General features: G+C 41.4%; 1 protein-coding gene and 1 non-coding gene across 2 annotated transcripts in view; one reads left to right on the top strand and one right to left on the bottom strand.

Annotated features, from left to right (window-relative positions):
• The window catches only part of scp2a (sterol carrier protein 2a), a 99,510-nt gene that overhangs the window by 51,106 nt on the left and 30,386 nt on the right, over positions 1–18,018 (top strand). The window contains exon 12 of the mRNA XM_041208596.1: positions 14,217–14,370. Within this exon, the coding sequence (XP_041064530.1) occupies positions 14,217–14,370 (154 nt within the window). The remainder of the gene's footprint in view (positions 1–14,216; positions 14,371–18,018) is intronic.
• LOC121289502 lies at positions 16,895–16,996 on the bottom strand. The gene has a single exon (XR_005945595.1). It is a non-coding gene; the product is annotated as a small nucleolar RNA SNORA5 (small nucleolar RNA).

Here is an 18,018-nt window from a genome sequence, read left to right as displayed (position 1 = left end):
GAGTTTTCCATCATATTGACATCAGAGGGCAGTTCGTCTTTGATTAGGTAAATAGATACCATCAGGGAGATTGTAAATAGTATGGGGCTTATCACACAGCCTTGCTTGACACATGCCAAGATTTTGAAGGTATCTTTTTCAGATCTTTTACTCAATACTGTTGCAGACATGTCATTAAGCAATTGCAGGATAGCAGTGAAGTTTCTTAGCCATCTAAATCATTGAAGCACAAGTCACAGAGCCTCGTGAGTTACTGAGTCAAAGACTTTGGTCAAGTCGATGAATGCACAGGATGTGGGCATCACAGACTAGGCCAGCATTTATTGCCTATCCCTAATTGCCCTTGAGAAGTGGTTGATGAGCTGCCTTCTTGAACCACTGCAGTCCATGTGATGTAGATACACCCACAGTGCTGTTAGGGAGGGAGTTATAAGATATTTTTTTCATTGTTAAAATTGAAATATTTATTCCATGAAATGAAAAGTAGGAGATATAACTTCAACGGGCACAAATAAGTTTGTAAGATAATTAGTTATTTCATGTACTAATTCAACTTTTATGGAAAAAATGAACTAAGCATGAATAGGTCTGAATTTTTTAAAAATACAAAATCAGATCACTTCTTTACACATTTGAATTGGAAAACAAAAATAAAATCCCATTTAGAACCTGGAAAAGTAATAAAAACATGCCCAAACCATGCTTTTATTGCAGTCCTGGCAGATGGGTTGCTTGTCTCAAATACATCCAGGAGCAATGAAGGAATGGCAATATAGTACCGAGTCAGGATAGTGTTTGGCTTGGAGGGGGACTTCCAGGTAGTGGTGTTGCCATGCACCTGCTGCCCTTGTTCTTCTAGATGGTAGCGGTTGTGGGTTTGGAAGGTGCTGTCGAAGGAGTCTTGGAGAGTTACTGCAGAACATCTTTTAGATGATACACACTGCTGCCACTGTGCGCTGATGATGGAGGGAGTGATGTTTAAGGTGGTGGATTGGATGCCAATCAAGTGGGCTGCTTGGTCCTGGATGCTGTTGAGCTTCTTGAGTGTTGTTGGAGCTGCACTCATTCAGACAAGTAGAGTGTATTACACCACAGTCCTAACTCTTGCCTTGTAGATGGTCAACAAGCTTTAGGGAGTTGGGAGGTGAGTTACTTGCCGCATAATTCCTAACCTCTGACCTGCTGTTGTAGCCACAGTATTTATATGTCTGGTCCAGTTCAACTTCTGGTCAGTGGTAACCCCCCCAGGCTGTTGATAGTGAGAGATTCAGGGGAATGTCATTGAATGGCAAGGAGAGATGGTTAGATTCTCTCGCAGAGAGTACAGCTTTAAAACTTAGTGCATACCTGGGAGTTTGCTGAGTGGGGGAGTTTAAAGTGTTAACCTTGTTCTTGAAAAATCTGGTCTAGTCTGTAATTAGTAGTAACTGGAAAGTACTGTGTAAGTAGACAAAGTTTCTTTACAAATAATTCAGGGTTCTTTAGTATAGCTAAGGCAAATGAGTGCAGCTTTGGAACTGAGTGCATACCTGCGAGTTTGGTGACTGGGGGTGTTCGGTGAGGAGGGGAAGAAGGTGTCCTTTCCTTTTGCTTTTTCCACCCTGTAGGAACTGGTTCTTACTCTACTACAGGGAAAGGAGCTAGCTGCCTGGTGAGTATTTGGTAAGTGATCAACATCTGTTCCAGTCCTAGGGTTTAAAATAGTATTCAAACTGGTGGTAAAGTTAATAAAATATATTTTAAAAAGGAAAAAAATGTGATTAATATAATTAAGTAATTAATCAGAATATATTAAGAATGGCAGGACAGGTGATGTGTCAAAACTGCAGCATGTGAGAGCTCCTGCATGCCAGTATGCTCCAGGGCTAACACAATGCAGCAAGTGTTTGCAGCTCGAAGAGCTTTGGCTCAGATTCATTGAGCTGGGGGCTGAGCTGCAGACACTGCGAAACATCAGGGAGCAGGACGGTTACCTGGATGTTTTGCACCAGGAGGCAGTCACACCACTTAGGATAGGGTCTTCTGTTTTGGTCAGTGGCCAGGGACAGGAGGGTGTAACTGCGAGTGAGGCTCAGAAATAGGAGAATAGCGTAGAGGAATACGTGGCTTAAGAGTTGGTGCAGGAGGGAGGGTTTTAGATTCCTGGATTACTGGTACCGTTTCTGGGAAAAGTGGGACCTGTACATACGGGACGGTCTACATCTGAACCAGAGCGGGACTAACATCCTAGCAGGAGGGTTTGCTACTGCTGTTGGGAGGAGTTTAAACTAATTCGGCAGAGGGAAGGGACACAGAATGTTAGCAAAATAGGGACACATCATAATACAGTAAAACAATCAAGTCAGAGGGAGTACAGGTGCAATAAGCTTTAAGGGAGTAAGGCAAGGCTGGATAGCCTCTACTTTAATGCTAGGAGTATTACAGGTAAAACAGATGAATTAAGGGTGAGGATTAACACATGGAATTGTGATATAGTAGCAATCACTGAGACATGGTTGAGGGAAGGGCGGGATTGGCAGCTCAAATTCCGGGATATGGAATCTTCAGGAAAGACGGGAGGGGGTAAAAGAGGAGGAGGTATTGCATTATTAGTTAAAGAGTCAATTACTGCAGTCAGGAGAGATGATATCTTGGAGGGGGCATCGAATGAAGCTTTGTGGGTAGAGCTTAGGAATAAAAAAGGGGCAGCCACATTATTAGGTGTTTATTATAGACCCCCAGATAGTCAGTGGGAAATTGAGGAGCAAATATGTGCACAATTTGTGGAGGTGTGTAAAAACAATAACAATAGGGTATAAGGTGATTTTAACTTTCCCAACATTAATTGGGATAGACATAGTGTTAAGGGCTTGGATGGAGTGGATTTCTTGAAATGTGTACAGGAGAATTTTTTAGGTCAATATGTAGAGGATCCAACAAGGGGTGGCGCAGTGCTGGACCTAATTCTGGGGAATGAAGCCGGACAGGTGGCTGAGGTGGTGCTGGGCGAGCATTATAGCAATAGCGACCACAACATGGTACAGTTTAAGTATGTTATGGACAAAAAATCGACAAGTTGCAAAAAAATGTTTTGGATTGGGGGAGAGTGGATTTTAGTAAAATAAGGCAGAATCTGGCCAAGGTAGACTGGGAACAGCTACTTGTGGGGAAATCTACAGGGGAACAGTGGGGGATGTTCAGAAAGGAAGTGGGGAGGGTACAGGCTCAACATGTTCCCTCTAGGGTATTAAGAAGGAGTAACAAGCCCAGGGAACCATGGATGACCAGAGACATTCAGGTTGTGATGAGAAGGAAAAGAGAGGCTTTTAGCAGGGTCAAGGGAAGCAAATCAGAGGCATTAGTGGAGTACAGACAGTGCAGGGTGGAGCTTAAGAAAGCAATTAGGAGAGCAAAAAGGGGATATGAGAAAGCTCTGGCTGGTAAAAGTAGGGAAAATCCCAAAATATTCTATAAGTATATCAATGGGAAGAGGATAACCAGGGAAAGAGTAGGACCCATAAGGGACCAAGGGGGCAATCTATGGGTGGAGCCAGAGGACATCGCTAGAGTGTTGAATGAATATTTCATGTCTGTCTTCACCCAAGAGAATGAGGATGAAGGTATTGAACTCAGGGAGAGAGACTGCAAGGTTCTTAAGCAAATTGATATAGGGAGTGACAAGGTATTGGAGGTGTTGGCAGGCTTAAAAGTGGACATATCACCAGGTCCAGATGATTTGTGTCCCAGACTGCTGAGGGAGGCAAGGGAGGAGATCGCAGAGGCTCTGACCCAAATTTTTAATTCCTCACTGGCCATGGGAGAGGTGCCAGTGGACTGGAGAATAGCTGATATGGTTCCGCTATTTAAGAAGGGTTGTAGAGATAAGCCAGGGAACTACAGACCAGTGAGTCTCTCGTCAGTGGTAAGGAAACTATTAGAGAAAGTTCTGAAGGAGAGTACCTATCTCCACTTGGAGAGGCAAGGTTTAATCAGGGATAGTCAGTATGGCTTTGTCAGAGGGAGGTCATGCCTAACAAATTTGATCGAATTTTTTGAGGAGATGACCAGGTGTATAGATGAGGGTAGTTGATGTAGTTTATATGGATTTCAGCAAAGCCTTTGACAAGGTCCTACATGGGAGATTTATAAAGAAGGCAAAGGCACATGGGATACAGGGTAATTTGATAAGGTGGATTCAAAATTGGCTTAGTTGTAGGAGGCAGAGGGTCATGTCAGAAGGCTGCTTTAGTGACTGGAAGCCAGTGTCCAGTGGTGTACCACAGGGATCTGTGCTCGGTCCCCTATTATTTGCCATTTATATAAATGACATAGATGACTATGTGGGGGGTAGAATTTGTAAGTTTACGGATGAGTCAAAGATTGGCCGGGAGGTTAACAGTGAGGTTGAGTGTCTTGGGCTGCAGGAAGATATAGACAGGATGGTCAAATGGGCAGATAAGTGGCAGATGGAATTTAACTCTGAAAAGTGTGAGGTGATACACTTTGGCAGGAGTAATTTGACAAGGAAGTATTCAATGAACGGCATGGCACTAGGAAGTTCTGAGGAACAAAGGGACCTTGGCGTGTGTGTCCATAGATCTCTGAAGGCAAAGGGGCATGTTAGTGGGGTGGTGAAAAAGGCATATGGGACACTTGCCTTTATCAATCGAGGCATAGATTACAAAAGTAGGGAGGTCATGTTGGAGTTGCATAGAACCTTATTGAGGCCATAGCTGGATTACTGTGTGCAGTTCTGGTCACCACATTATAGGAAGGATGTGATTGCACTGGAGGGTGTGCAGAGGAGATTCACCAGGATGTTGCCTGGGATGAAACATTTAAGTTATGAAGAGAGGTTGGATAGACTTGGGTTGTTTTCGTTGGAGCAAAGAAGACCGAGGTGCGACCTGATCGAAGTGTACAAGATTATGAGCGGCATGGACAGGGTGGATAGGGAGCAGCTGTTCCCCTTAATTGAAGGGTCAGTCACAAGGGGGCATAAGCTCAAGGTGAGGGGCAGGAGGTTTAGGGGGGATGTGAAGAAAAACTTTTTTACCCAGAGAGTGGTGACAGTCTTGCACAGCCTGGGAGGATGATGGAGGCAGGTTGCCTCACATCCTTTAAAAAGTACCTGGATGAGCACTTGGCACGTCATAACATTCAAGCTTATGGGCCAAGTGCTGGTAAACGGGATTAGGTAGGTAGGTCAGGTGTTTCTCACGTGTCGATGCAGACTCAATGGACCGAAGGGCCTCTTCTGCACTGTGTGATTCTGTGATTCTGATTCTGTGAGGCAGGTGAGGGGGCTCAAAGGGCAGGAGTGCAGGAACCTCTGCCTTTGCAATTGTCCAATAGGTTTGAGGTTCTCTCAGCTTGTTTGGATGAGAGTCAGGGCTGCAGAGTGATTGAGCAAACTGGCCATGGTGCAGGAAGCTTTTCAAGTTGGGGGTGCAAAAAGGAATATAGTGGTAGTATTGGACAGTAGAGTGAGGCTGATTGGCACTGTTCTTTGTAGCAAAGAGCGAGAGGCCAGATGACTGTGCTCCCTACCTGGTGCTAGGGTTCAGGACATTTGCTCAGGGCTGGAGAGGAACTTGCAGTAGGAGGGGGAGGATCCAGTTGTCATGGTCAATGTAGGTACCAACGACATAGGTAGAACTAGGAAAGAGGTTCTGCATAGAAAGTATGAAGAACTAGGGACTAAATTAAAAGGCAGAATCTCTGGATTAGTACCTGAGCCATGTGCAAATTGGCTTAGGGTACATGAAATTAGAGAGATGAATGCATGGCTCAAGGACTGGTGTGGGAGAAGTGGATTCCAGTTCATGGGGCACTGGCATCAGTATTGGGAAAGTGTGGGCTATATGTTGGGAAGGTATACACCTGAACTGTGATGGGACCAGTGTTCTAGCGAGCTACATAACTAAGGAAGTAGAGAGGGTTTTAAATTAAATAGTGGGGGAAAGGGATCAAATTTGGGAAGATGTGGTAAATCAAAGAGTAGAGAAAAGACGAGAGAAAGGTATTAATGTGGGAAATGATAAACAGACATAACAAGAAGGGACAGAGTACAGGGAGTACAAATCTAAGAATAAATCAGTAAATGAGGCTAGAGGTTACAAAAATAATAAAAGGACAAAACTTAAGCCTCTGTATCTGAATGCACAAAGCATTTGAAACAAAAAAAATGAACTGAGATGGCAAATACAAATAAGTAAGTACGACCTGATAGTCATTACAGAGGCATGGCTGTGTGATGACATAGATTGAAACCTGAATATTGAAGGGGTACGTGACATTTAGGAAGGACAGGAAGCTAGGAAAAGGTGAAAGGTGGCTCTGTTAATTAATGATGGTATTAGTACAATAGAGAGGGATGACCTAAGTTCAGGAAATCTGATGTAGAAAGGATTTGGGTGGAAATGAGAAATGATAAAGGAAAGAAGTAATTTGTGGGAGTAGTGTACAGACCGCCTAATAGTAACTATACAGTAGGATGGGGTATAAAGGAAGAAATAATGGGACCTTGTCAGAAAGATACAGCAATAATCATGGGGGATTTTAATCTGCATATAGACTGGGAAAATCAGATGGGCAAAGGTAGCCTAGATAAGGAATTCATAGAATGTTTTCAGGATAGTTTCTTAGAACGGTATGTTCTGGCACCCACCAGAGAGCAGGCTATTCTAGACCTGGTATTGTGCAATGAAATAGAAGGTCAGAGGCTAGAAATCTTGCTGCAAGTAACTCACCTCCTGACTCTCCAAAGCCTGCCCACCATCTACAAGGCACAAGTCAGGAGTGTGATAGAATACTCTCGCTTGCCTGGATGAGTGCAGCTCCAACAACACTCAAGAAGCTTGACACCATCTAGGACAAAGCAGCCGTTTGACTGGCACCACATCCATAAACATTCACTCCCTCCACCACCGATGAACAGTGGTAGCAGTGTGTGCTATCTACAAGATGCACTGCAGAAACTCACAAGGCTTCTTAGATAGCACCTTTCAAACCTACAACTGCTACCATCTAGAAGGGCAAGGGCAGCAGATGCATGGGAAAACCACCACTTGGACTTTCCCCTCCAAACCACTTACCATCCAGACTTGGAAATATATTGCCGTTCCTTCACTATCGCTGGGTCAAAATCCTGGAACTGCTTCCCTAATAGCACTGTGGGTGTACCTACACCACATGGACTGCAGCAGTTCACGAAGGCAACTCATCACCACCTTCTCGAGAGCAATTAGGAATGGGCAATAAATACTGGCCCAGCCAGTGATGCCCACATCCTGTAAATAAATTAAAAAATAATTAATGACCTCATTGTGAAGGCACCCATAGGTAGCAGTGACCATAATATGATTGAATGTTACGTTCAGTTTGAGGGAGAGAAGAGTGTGTGCAAAACTAGTATTTTAATGGCAATTACGAGGGCATGAAAGCACCGCTAGCTAAAGTGAACTAGCAATTTAGGTTAAGGGATAGGTCAATATAGATGCAGTGGTCGACATTTAAGGGTAATATTTCAGAATATACAGAATAGTTACATTCCAACGAGAAAGAAAAATTCCTAGGAGAGGACCTCCCATCCATGGTTAACTAAAAAAATTAAAAGATAGTATCAAATTTAAAGAAAAAGCATATAATTGCGCAAAGATGGACGGCAGGTCAGAAGATTGGACAGAATATAAAAAACCAGCAAAGAATGACTAAAAGATTCATGAAGAAGGAAAATTAGAGTACAGGAGAAAGTTAGCTAGAAATATAAAGACAGATAGTAAGCGTTTCTATAGATATTTAAAAAAGAAAAGTTAACAAAGTGAGCTTTGGTCCTGTGGAAAGTGAGTCTGGGGAATTAATAATGGAAAATAAGGAGATGGCAGTTGAAGTGAACTGGTGTTTTGCATCAGTTTTCATTGTAGAGGATACAAGTAACATCCCAGAAATTGCTGCAAATCAGGAAATGGAAGGGAGGGAGGAACTTGGAAAATTACAATCGGCAGGGGAAGTGGTAGTTAGTAATTTGTTGGAGCTGTGGGTTGACAAGTCTCCGGGTCCTGATGGACTTCGTCCTCGGGTCTTAAAAGAAGTGGCAAGTGAGATGGTTGATATGTTTGTTTTAATTTTCCTAAATCCCCTAGATTCAGGGAAGGTTCTATTAGATTAGAAAATAGTGAATGTAATTCCTTTATTCAAAAAGGGAGGAAGACAGAAAAGCAGGAAACTACAGACAAGTTAGCCTAACATCTGTCATAGGGAGAATGTTAGAAGCTATTATTAAAGATGTTATAGCAGGGTATTTAGATAAATTCAAGGCCGTCAGGCTGTCAACATGATTTTGTGAAAGGGAAATCCTGTTTAACCAATTTATTGGACTTCTTTGAAGAAGTAATATATGCTGTAAATAAAGGGGAACTGGTGGATGTAGTGTACTTGGATTTCCAGAAGGCATTTGATAAGGTGCCAGATCAAAGGTGTGGAGTAATGTGTACAGTATTGGTCTCCTTATTTAAGGAAGGATGTAAATGCATTGGAAGCAGTTCAGAGAAGGTTTACCAAACTAATACCTGGATTGGGCGGGTTGGCTTATGAGGAAAGGTTGGCTTGTATCTACTGGAGTTTAGAAGAGTAAGAGGTGACTTGATTGAAACACACAAGATTCTGAGGGGTCTTAACAGGGTTGATGTAGAAAGGATGTTTCCTGTCGTGGGAGAATCTCGTACTAGGGGCTACTGTTTAAAAATAAGGGATTGCCCATTTAGGACAGAGATGAGGAGAACTTTTTTTCTCTGAAGGTTGTGAGTCTTTGGAATGCTTTTCTCAAAAGGCAGCGGAAGCAGAATCTTTGATTATTTTTAAAGCATAGGTAGATAGATTCTTGATAAGCAAAGGGGTGAAAGATTATCCGGTGGAGGCGGGAATGTGCAGTTGAGTTTACAGTCAGATCAGCCATGATCTTGCTGAGTGGCGGAACAGGCTCGAAGGGCCGAGTGGCCTACTCCTCCTAATTCATATATTCATATGGTCATTGCCTGGCACTTGTGTGGCACAAATGTTACTTGCCACTTATCAGCCTAAGCCTGAATATTGTCTAGGTCTTTCTCCATATGATTATGGACTGCTTTAGGATCTGAGGAGTTGCGAATAGTGCTGAACATTGTGCAATCATCAGCGAACATCCACACCTCTGACCTTCGGATGGAAGGAGCCATTTGGCCTGTCATGTGCGTGCTGGTTCTCTGCCAGAGCCACTCAGCTAGTCTCACTCCCTTGTCTTTTCCCTGTAGTCCTGCAACTTTTTCTCTTCAAATAATTATCCAGTTCCCTTTCGAAAGCCACATGAATGGATAGGCCCAAGTTGTACAGAATTCCAATCACATGCCCTGCTGTTGAAATATCAACTACTGTTGAAATATCTTATACCAGAAAATAACCATTAAGACAGATTTTACCATCAGGAACTTAAAGGTGAATCAGCAAAGAAGTAGAATCAAGATTGGTCCTGTATTTATAGATATGAGGTGGTGGGAGGAATTGTGCCTGGTAACAGGCAGGTTTGAGTCATGGAAACTTTGGAATGGATGGATATTCTGCTGTTTTCTTGATTACCTTTTGGAATTGGGGATTATTTGAAAAGAAGTTCATAAGTTGGATGAATGCAGTATATTGGGTCCATAAAATAAGTTGGCTTTAAACAAGAATGGCCATCTCTTATCCAATGTTTAATGCAATTATGAAGGTAAGTAATTGGACAGTATCAGTTGGGAATCCCTATTCTTGTGTATCAGTTTTTTTTGGATGCAAATTAGTTTTTCTATTATCCAAGTGTGGGCATATATAAAGTGCAGTAATACAAAGATACTAAACAGAATTCACCTGTTTTGACTGAATAATGTCTAAATGACATATTTAGTAAACTGTGGTTAATGCAGAACGAAAATTTGTTTTACAATAATTGCCATAAAGTTGGAGCTGATGTAATTTTCTTACTTATCACAATTCTATAAAGATTCTAGATTGTGAGTTCTATAACTTGTACAAATGAATATGTAGCTATAGATTGTATCCTGCACCTATCTGATGGGTGTAAGCACTAAATCATTTAAAAGAGGATTTAGAAGCCAATACTTGGTGATGATTAATGTAAATGCAACATTGATATCCACCTGCTCCCCTTTTGATTGCCAAGAAAATTGTTTGCATTGTCTTTACTGCCTCCCTCCCACCAAAAAAAAAATTGTCAGTAAAACCTAACTCCCTAAAATCCAGTGGAGGGACAAATGATTAACTGTATAATCTTTTGAGCACTAGTACCAACAATGTTTAATGAGCAACAAAATTTGTACATTGTACATGTATACTGTTTTCAAAATAGAAATTTGATATATTATTTTTCCCTAGGGATATTAACCAATTTCTTCTTGGCATCAACCGTGGGTAATGGGTGTCCTGCTGCTAGCATTCCATCAGGGTCACGCTGAGCCATCATGGCATCCACTCATTGCTTCTCATCAGTAACATGGCTGAGATTGAGAACTATGGATGATGGACAGTGAGGAAGTGGTTAAAAAAAGAAGTGGGAAGCTGGAAAAAGGCAGCGGTGTATTGAGTGTTAGCCAGAGGAATCCAGAATACATGCACTGTGGGTTGTTAAGAGTCTGGAAAACTAGTGATGTGATGGGCGAGGGCTTGATACATGAGAAGAAGGGGAGAGCGCTGAAAAAAGAATTAGTCATTAATTAATTAATTTGTAAGGTCGTAAAACCTGCTGAGAGCTGGCTGCAAAACTTGTGTAAGTGGGAATGTGAGACAGGTCAGAAGATATGCTAAACAGGGAAGGACAACCCAGAAAAACTGTTCACTAATCTTTCCCTCACAGAGCTTAACACAATGGGCAACAGAATGCTCCATTACTGCATAAAAAGTCACATGGCTTGTTATTTTAATGACACATGACAATACAAAAAAAAGACATGAGTCAGTTCATCTGGTGCACTTTTTCAGGGAAAAGTTACTTTCTCTCAGTCACCTTGGTTGTACAGAATTCAGCATGGTGAAGATATCCAGATTGCTGAGACGTGGGATGGGAGAGACTCATGAATACAGTATTATATTTTTCTCCATGATGGGACAGGGCTGAGAAATGGAGCTCATTGCAATGGCAGAGTCTTTAATTGAGCTGAAGGTTGAAGATCTCAGTGTTGAGAGTCATCATGAGGTCCTAAGAATAATGAAGAGAGTTTAAAAGATGATGGTGGGAGGTTTGTGCAGTTTAGATTGAGGACATGGTTATTCGAGAAGTTGGGGCTGACTATGTCAGATCCACAGATGGCCTATGAAATGGAAGCTATTGGGAATTAATGAACTAGCCCCTGACCAGGAAAATTATTACCAGGCCTAAACAGTGAGGGATCAGTGCGAAACAGGAACCATGCTAGTCCAATAAAACCTGGAATTTGAAAGAAAATAGTTCAAGAAATAAAATGAAATGTGGCAAGTTATAAGTATCACATGAAGTTTAAAAATTAAGTTAAACAAAGACTAAGGTGGCTCAGGGGATGGGTGACACAGAATAGAAAATTTGTTCCACGGTTACCCAGAACAGTTCTTATACTCTATAACCATGAACTCATTCTAAAACTCTGCTGCCCATATACTAACTCATACTCAAAGTTCCGTTCACCCCTAACCTCTATGCTCTCCTACATTAGCTCCTGATCTAGTAATAGCTTGATTTTAAAATTCTCATCCTTGTGTGCAAATCCCTTTATGACCTCACCCTTTTTCACCTTTGTAATCTCTTCCATCCCTGCAACCCTTCAAGATTTCAGTGCTCCAATTCAGGCGCCTTGCGCATCCTGATTTTCATTACTCCACCATTGGTGTTGTGCTTTCACCTAACAAGGTTTTAATATTCTAGGTGCTAAACTCCTCTGCCTCTGAACCTTTCTCCATTCACTCTTTTAAACATAAATCTTTCACCAAGCTTTTGATCACCTGTCCTAATAGCTATATGGCTCTTTGTCAAATTTTGTCTGGTAGTGCTCCTGTGAAGCGCCTTGGGTCATTTTTACTACCTTATTGGGGCCATATAATAATGACTAATGGAGTCTATATTAATGACTTGGAAGAGGGGGTATCCAATGTATCCAAATTTGCTGACAATACAAAAATAGATGGGAGGGCATGTTGTATAAGGACATAAGGAACGTGCAAGGAGATATAGACAGATTGAATGAGTGGGCAAAAACTTGGCAAATGGAGTTTGATGTAGCAAAGTGTGAGGTCATGCACTTTGGTGGGAAGAATCATAAGGCAGACTATTGTTTAAAATGAGAGAGACTCCAAAAAAGTGCAGCACAGAGGGATCTGGGTGTTCTTGTGCAGGAAACACAAAATGTTAGCATGCAGGTGCAGCAAATAATTAAGAAGGCAAATGGATTTTAGCCTGTATTGCTAGGGGTTGGAGTTTGAAAATAGGGAAGTCTTGTTACAACTGTACAGGGTGTTGCTGAGGCTGCACCTGGAGTAGTGTGCACAGTTTTGGTCCCCATATTTAAGAAAGGATAAAATGGCATTGGAGGCAGTTCAAAAGAGATTCACTAGGCTGATTCCTGGGATGAAGGCATTGACTTATCAAGAATGGCTAAACAGGCTAGGCCTTTAATCATTCAGGTTTAGAAGAATGAGGGGTGATCTTATTGAAACATACAAGATTCTGAGGGGGCTTGATAGGGAAGATAATGAGATGATGTTTCCACTAGTGGGGGAATCTCAAACTATGGGACAGAGGGCAGGATATTCTGGTCAGCATGAGGGTGCGGGCCCCGCACACCAATGTGTAAAATGATACATAGTGACATAGATCTTTATTCCTGGAATCATTCTTGTGAATCTCCTCTCTACTCTCTCCAGTGCCATCACATCCTTAAGTATGATACCCAGACCTGGATGAGGCCTAACTAGTGTCTTATACAAATTCAACATGACCTCCTTACCCTTGTTCCTTTTAGTAAAGCCTACTCTCTCACCCTGCTTTGCCATCTTCAATGACCTATGCACATTTACACCAAGGTCCCTCTGTTCCTGCACATTCTTTAGAGTTTCTCCCTTTATTTCATACTGCCTCTCCATATTCTTCCTGCCAAAATGAATCATCAAACACTTTTCTGCATTGAACTTCATCTGCCACTTGTCTGCCTAATCCACCAGCATCACTTTTAATCTTTCTTCCATGTTGACAGTTCTGCTAATGTGAAATACACAAGCTGAGTGGAAAAGCAGGGAAGGAACTTTCTTAATGTTATTAAGGGGATGATTGTTAAGCCAGGCATCAATCTGATATTGAACTAGACATAGGGTTTTAAATAGAAATATGCAGTGAATTGGTCAGCTTCTGCAAAGAGGAGCACCAAGTTAAATTTTCAGATTTATATCCTTCAGTCAGGGCTTTTAAGTAAACTGCTTGCAAATGCTTAAATATAAAACAATCACGCAAAGTCTGGTAAGGCGCAAGTCTGCTTTAGGACAAGAGAAAAGCTTGAAAGTTTTGGTCAAACTGAGTTCGCCAATAGGATTGCCAACAGTGATTAAATATATTCCTGGAGTTTCATCACACGATGTGCCCCCATGCTCCAGTCATTCGTCAGTCAACACGTCCATCCTTGTGACACACTGCCTTCCTACGTCAACTGGAAAGCAAAAAGGCATATTACACAATTGGATGATGCTTGATTGTCAGCCAAACAGTCTTTTCTTTACCCATTTTCAATATCTTGTTCAAAGAAAATGACAAAAAAACAATCTTTTTTAATGTCCCAATGATTTTTCTCCAGAATTGCACACAGCAGTGTCCTGGAGATTGATCTTCAATTCCTGGAGACTACAGGCCAATCCAGGAGGGTTGGCAACCCTATTTGTCAAGCCCCTCATTTTGGAAGCAATTTTTTTCAAATACAGATTCTAAATGGGAATATTGGCAGTACAATCTTGTACAGTAAAGCTGTTAAAGTTTATATATATATATATATATAAAAGAGGGTGAATATTATACCAATTTAAATATTGATATGTATCTAAATATACATAATATCAAATATATGCTTATATACATAGCAGTATTTAAATTAGGATAATATTCACCCTCTTTTTTTAATCTGAAGGGTGTTGTTTTCTAGCAGCGAGGTTGTATGTGATGGCTTTAAAAATCGATGGTATCTGTGTTTGATTGTCAGGCCTGGCCCAGTGTGCTGAATTGTGCTGGCAACTGAGAGGCGAAGCCCGGAAGAGGCAAGTTCCTGGGGCAAAGGTCGCTTTGCAACATAACATCGGGCTTGGTGGTGCTGTGGTCGTAACAATATACAGGATGGGATTCCCACAGGCTGCAAGGTGAGTTCATATTTCATTGTTTCCAGGGGAGTCCTGCCAAATTAAAGTGCAGCACAGTGCAGATCCTGTCTTTGGAACCTCTGCTAGGCCGAGATCCCACATTAACATTCAATTTATATGTTTAGAAATTGCCTCCACTGCAAATCAATCCAGAAGCAATCTAGGGACAGATTGGAACAATGTGGTTCCTGTATAAACTGGCATCTTAATTTCAAGAATTTGAACCAGACAAAGCTGCCTTATCTTTTCCTGGTGCTTAATGAGATTAATATTAATTACCTGGGTTACATTCAGTTCTGCCTCTACGGCGACCTGCTCACTATGGTTGGCTTTGTACAAATGAATTGAACTGCTAAATAAAAAATTGAGTTTGGAACTCTCTTAAACTGCAGAGAGCAGCTGAGCAGGATTGTTGATCACTGGCTGCATTTAAAGAAAAACTAGTATTTCTGTTCAGCCTGCTCCTTATTTGTCTACTGCCTTACAGCAACTTTACACATGGTTCTTGTGTGGGGAGTTTGACATTTTTTATGTTCCTATGTGTGCAGCCATTAAACACGTGTAAGATTGGAAGAAAATCAAACAATATTTCTGCCCTCAGGGAATAATGGGCTTTAATACTGTTTTAGACATAACATTGTAAAATGCTGCTGAGGTTAGTATGTTGGAGAAAAATTATAGAAACTGCATATTGGTAGCAGTTCTTGCCACTGTAGATTTGAATGAGAAGTATGCAGTTCTGCAATATTATTAAATCTGACAATTCTTTAAAAAAAACTGTTTTAACTGTTGGCTGGCATCCTTTTGATTCTGAAAGGGGGAGAGAAAAGGGGGAATGCTTTATTATCATAAATACAATCCCAATTTCTTCATGATGTTCGTATTCTCCAGGCCATTCCAGCAACATTGTTAACTAGGCAAAACCGTTTGAGTCTGTAGGGCTCACTTAATAAAAGTCTCAGCTATGGACTGCCTCAAGAGCACCCACCCCACAATACTGTTTGTGTATTTTTAGCAAAAAGGGTCCACCATCACTTACCTTTGTTTTCAGAATATGCAGTGTTGCTCATACAATGAACGATAACTTGCAGCCCACCTTCCCATCAATTTCTCTTATCCAGCAAGAAAAGGCAAAATAAAGCAAGCAAGGTTTTCTCGCATCTATAGACTAAATTACAGGATCCTATTGAAATGATCAGATCTATTCCTATTGGTTTAAACTTTGCAAAGGAAATGAATGGAAAATCTTCTGCCCCAGAGTTCTCTGGTGTAAGATGTTGGCGTATTCCCAAGTGCATCTCAGGCAAACACTGCTTCAAGTTGTGGCCCTTAGCAAAATGTTAGTGGGCATGCTGAGCTGGGTGTCCCTCAATTCAAGGATTGCATCTACTCTGGGTCATGAATTTTTGCCATGGGCCTTCGTGTGACTGTACAGGTTGATTCCTGACCCACAGATCTTTGAGCAATGTGGTGGGATTCGCAGTGCAAGATTTGCTTCTTTGTTGCCATGTTGGAGAAAAGTGAGTAGGAACTGCATGTTGGTAGCAGTTCTTGCCACTGTAGATTTGAATGAAGAGTTGGAGTACGCAGTCACTATGTCACCACTCTGCCTCATCATTAAGACATTGTGACTCTTAAGTGTGGTGCACTATTTTGCTTAGAGAGGCCCAGGTGTTATTCTTATTCAAAAGAGTTCTATTTGAAACTGAGGATTGGGGAAAATTGCAAGGATGGAAAGCAAAGCGTTTACTCCAAATCCCCATGTCTAATAATGCAACAACAGCTGAAGAGATTTTTGAATTCGTTCTTGAGATGTGAGCTTGCCCACCTCTAATTGCTCTGAGAAGGCGGTGATGAGCAGCTGCAGTCCTTGTGGCGTAGGTACACACGAGTGCTATTAGGATGGGAATTCTAGGGAAGAAATGCTGATATTGCTCCAAGTCAGGATGCTGTGTGACTTGGAGGTAAACTTGCAGGTGTTGGTGGTGTTCCCATGAATCTGCTGCCCTTGTTGTTCGAGGTGGGTGGAGGTCATGGGTTTGGAAGATATTGTCAAAGGAGGCTTGGTAAGTTGCTGCAGTATATCTTGTAGATGGTGCACACTGCTGCCACTGAGTGATGTGTTAATGGTATGTTAACTCTATTTTTAGGATACACAGGTGAAGGTCATTGTTTAATTAAGTACATGGAACACATAGCCTAAATAGCCAAGTGGTTATAAGGCTTGGCCTAAATAGCGAAGTGGTTATGGTACTGGGTTTGTAACCCCAAGATCAAGAGTTCAAATCTCACAATGGCAAACTATGAAACAATGTAACTTCATCTGAAACAGATGGAAACAGGTTTACTCAAAAAGAGTATCAAGAGTTCAAATCTCACAATGGCAAACTATGAAACAATGTAACTTCATCTGAATAGGAACAGATGGAAACGTGTTTGTACTCGAAAGGGTTACAGAGTGATGCCATTCACCTGTATGGCTTCTCCTGTATGTGTTTTTAAGGGGGAGGTGATGGTGTAGTGGTATTGTCACTGGATTAATAATCCCAAGACCCAGGGTAATTCTCTGGGAACCCAGGTTCAAATCCTACCATAGCAGATGGCAGAATCTGAATTCAATACTCGAAAGAGTATCAAGAGTTCAAATCTCACAATGGCAAACTATGAAACAATGTAACTTCATCTGAAACAGATGGAAACAGGTTTACTCAAAAGAGTATCAAGAGTTCAAATCTCACAATGGCAAACTATGAAACAATGTAACTTCATCTGAAACAGATGGAAACAGGTTTACTCAAAAGAGTATCAAGAGTTCAAATCTCACAAGGGTAAACTATGAAACAATGTAACTTCATCTGAATGAACAGATGGAAACGGGTTTGTACTCGAAAGAGTTACACATTACTCGAAAGAGTTATAAATAGGGATTCAAAATGACTAAAAGCTAAAACAAAGAAGAGGCAAACTGCTCAAAAACTGCACCACTCATTCGTAATGTTTTTTCCTAACATGTAAGATGCTGCTTTATGAATGGTTATGGATGTCCTGAATTTTACCGCAATAAACAAACTTGCTTATAAAAACTTGCTATAAAAATTTATAAATAGGGATTTGCTGGGCCGCTGGATGTGTGTGAGGAGAGATGTGAGACTGAACAAAGTCAATAAACTCATCTATTAAGAAAAGCTGTTCCTTTTGGTTTCGACTTCACCAATTGCTTGCATCCGCTTAAGGCACCGGAAGTGGAGGGAGAGACTGCTTAAGTTAGTGGATGGGGTGCCGATCAAATGGGCTGTTTTGTCTTGAGTAGTGTCAAGCTTCTTGAGGGTTGGAACTGTACTCATTCGCCAAGTGGTAAGTAATTGATATTGGCCCAGGTGGCCAAAATGGGAGGTGTTGCAATCCCACTTAAGTATATTTTTGTACTATCTCACTATATTACATGGGAAACACTTGAGTTACTGTACCATATCTTTGGGTACTAGTATTGGGCTGAGATTCAAATCATACTGAATCCACATTAATGTAAATGAGATCAACTTGGCTGTTTTCTGTGGTGCCATCCTAATGACTGAAAGAAACCAACTGTCCTTCAGTGCTTCTGAGAAAGGATGAAGGTCAGGGCAAGGAATTGGGTATGAATGTGTG

Source organism: Carcharodon carcharias, chromosome 16 (assembly GCF_017639515.1).
Source record: "Carcharodon carcharias isolate sCarCar2 chromosome 16, sCarCar2.pri, whole genome shotgun sequence".
Classification (NCBI taxonomy): Eukaryota; Metazoa; Chordata; class Chondrichthyes; order Lamniformes; family Lamnidae; genus Carcharodon; species Carcharodon carcharias.
Note: the sequence above shows the minus strand (reverse complement) of the source record. Positions and strands in the feature narration are given on the sequence as shown.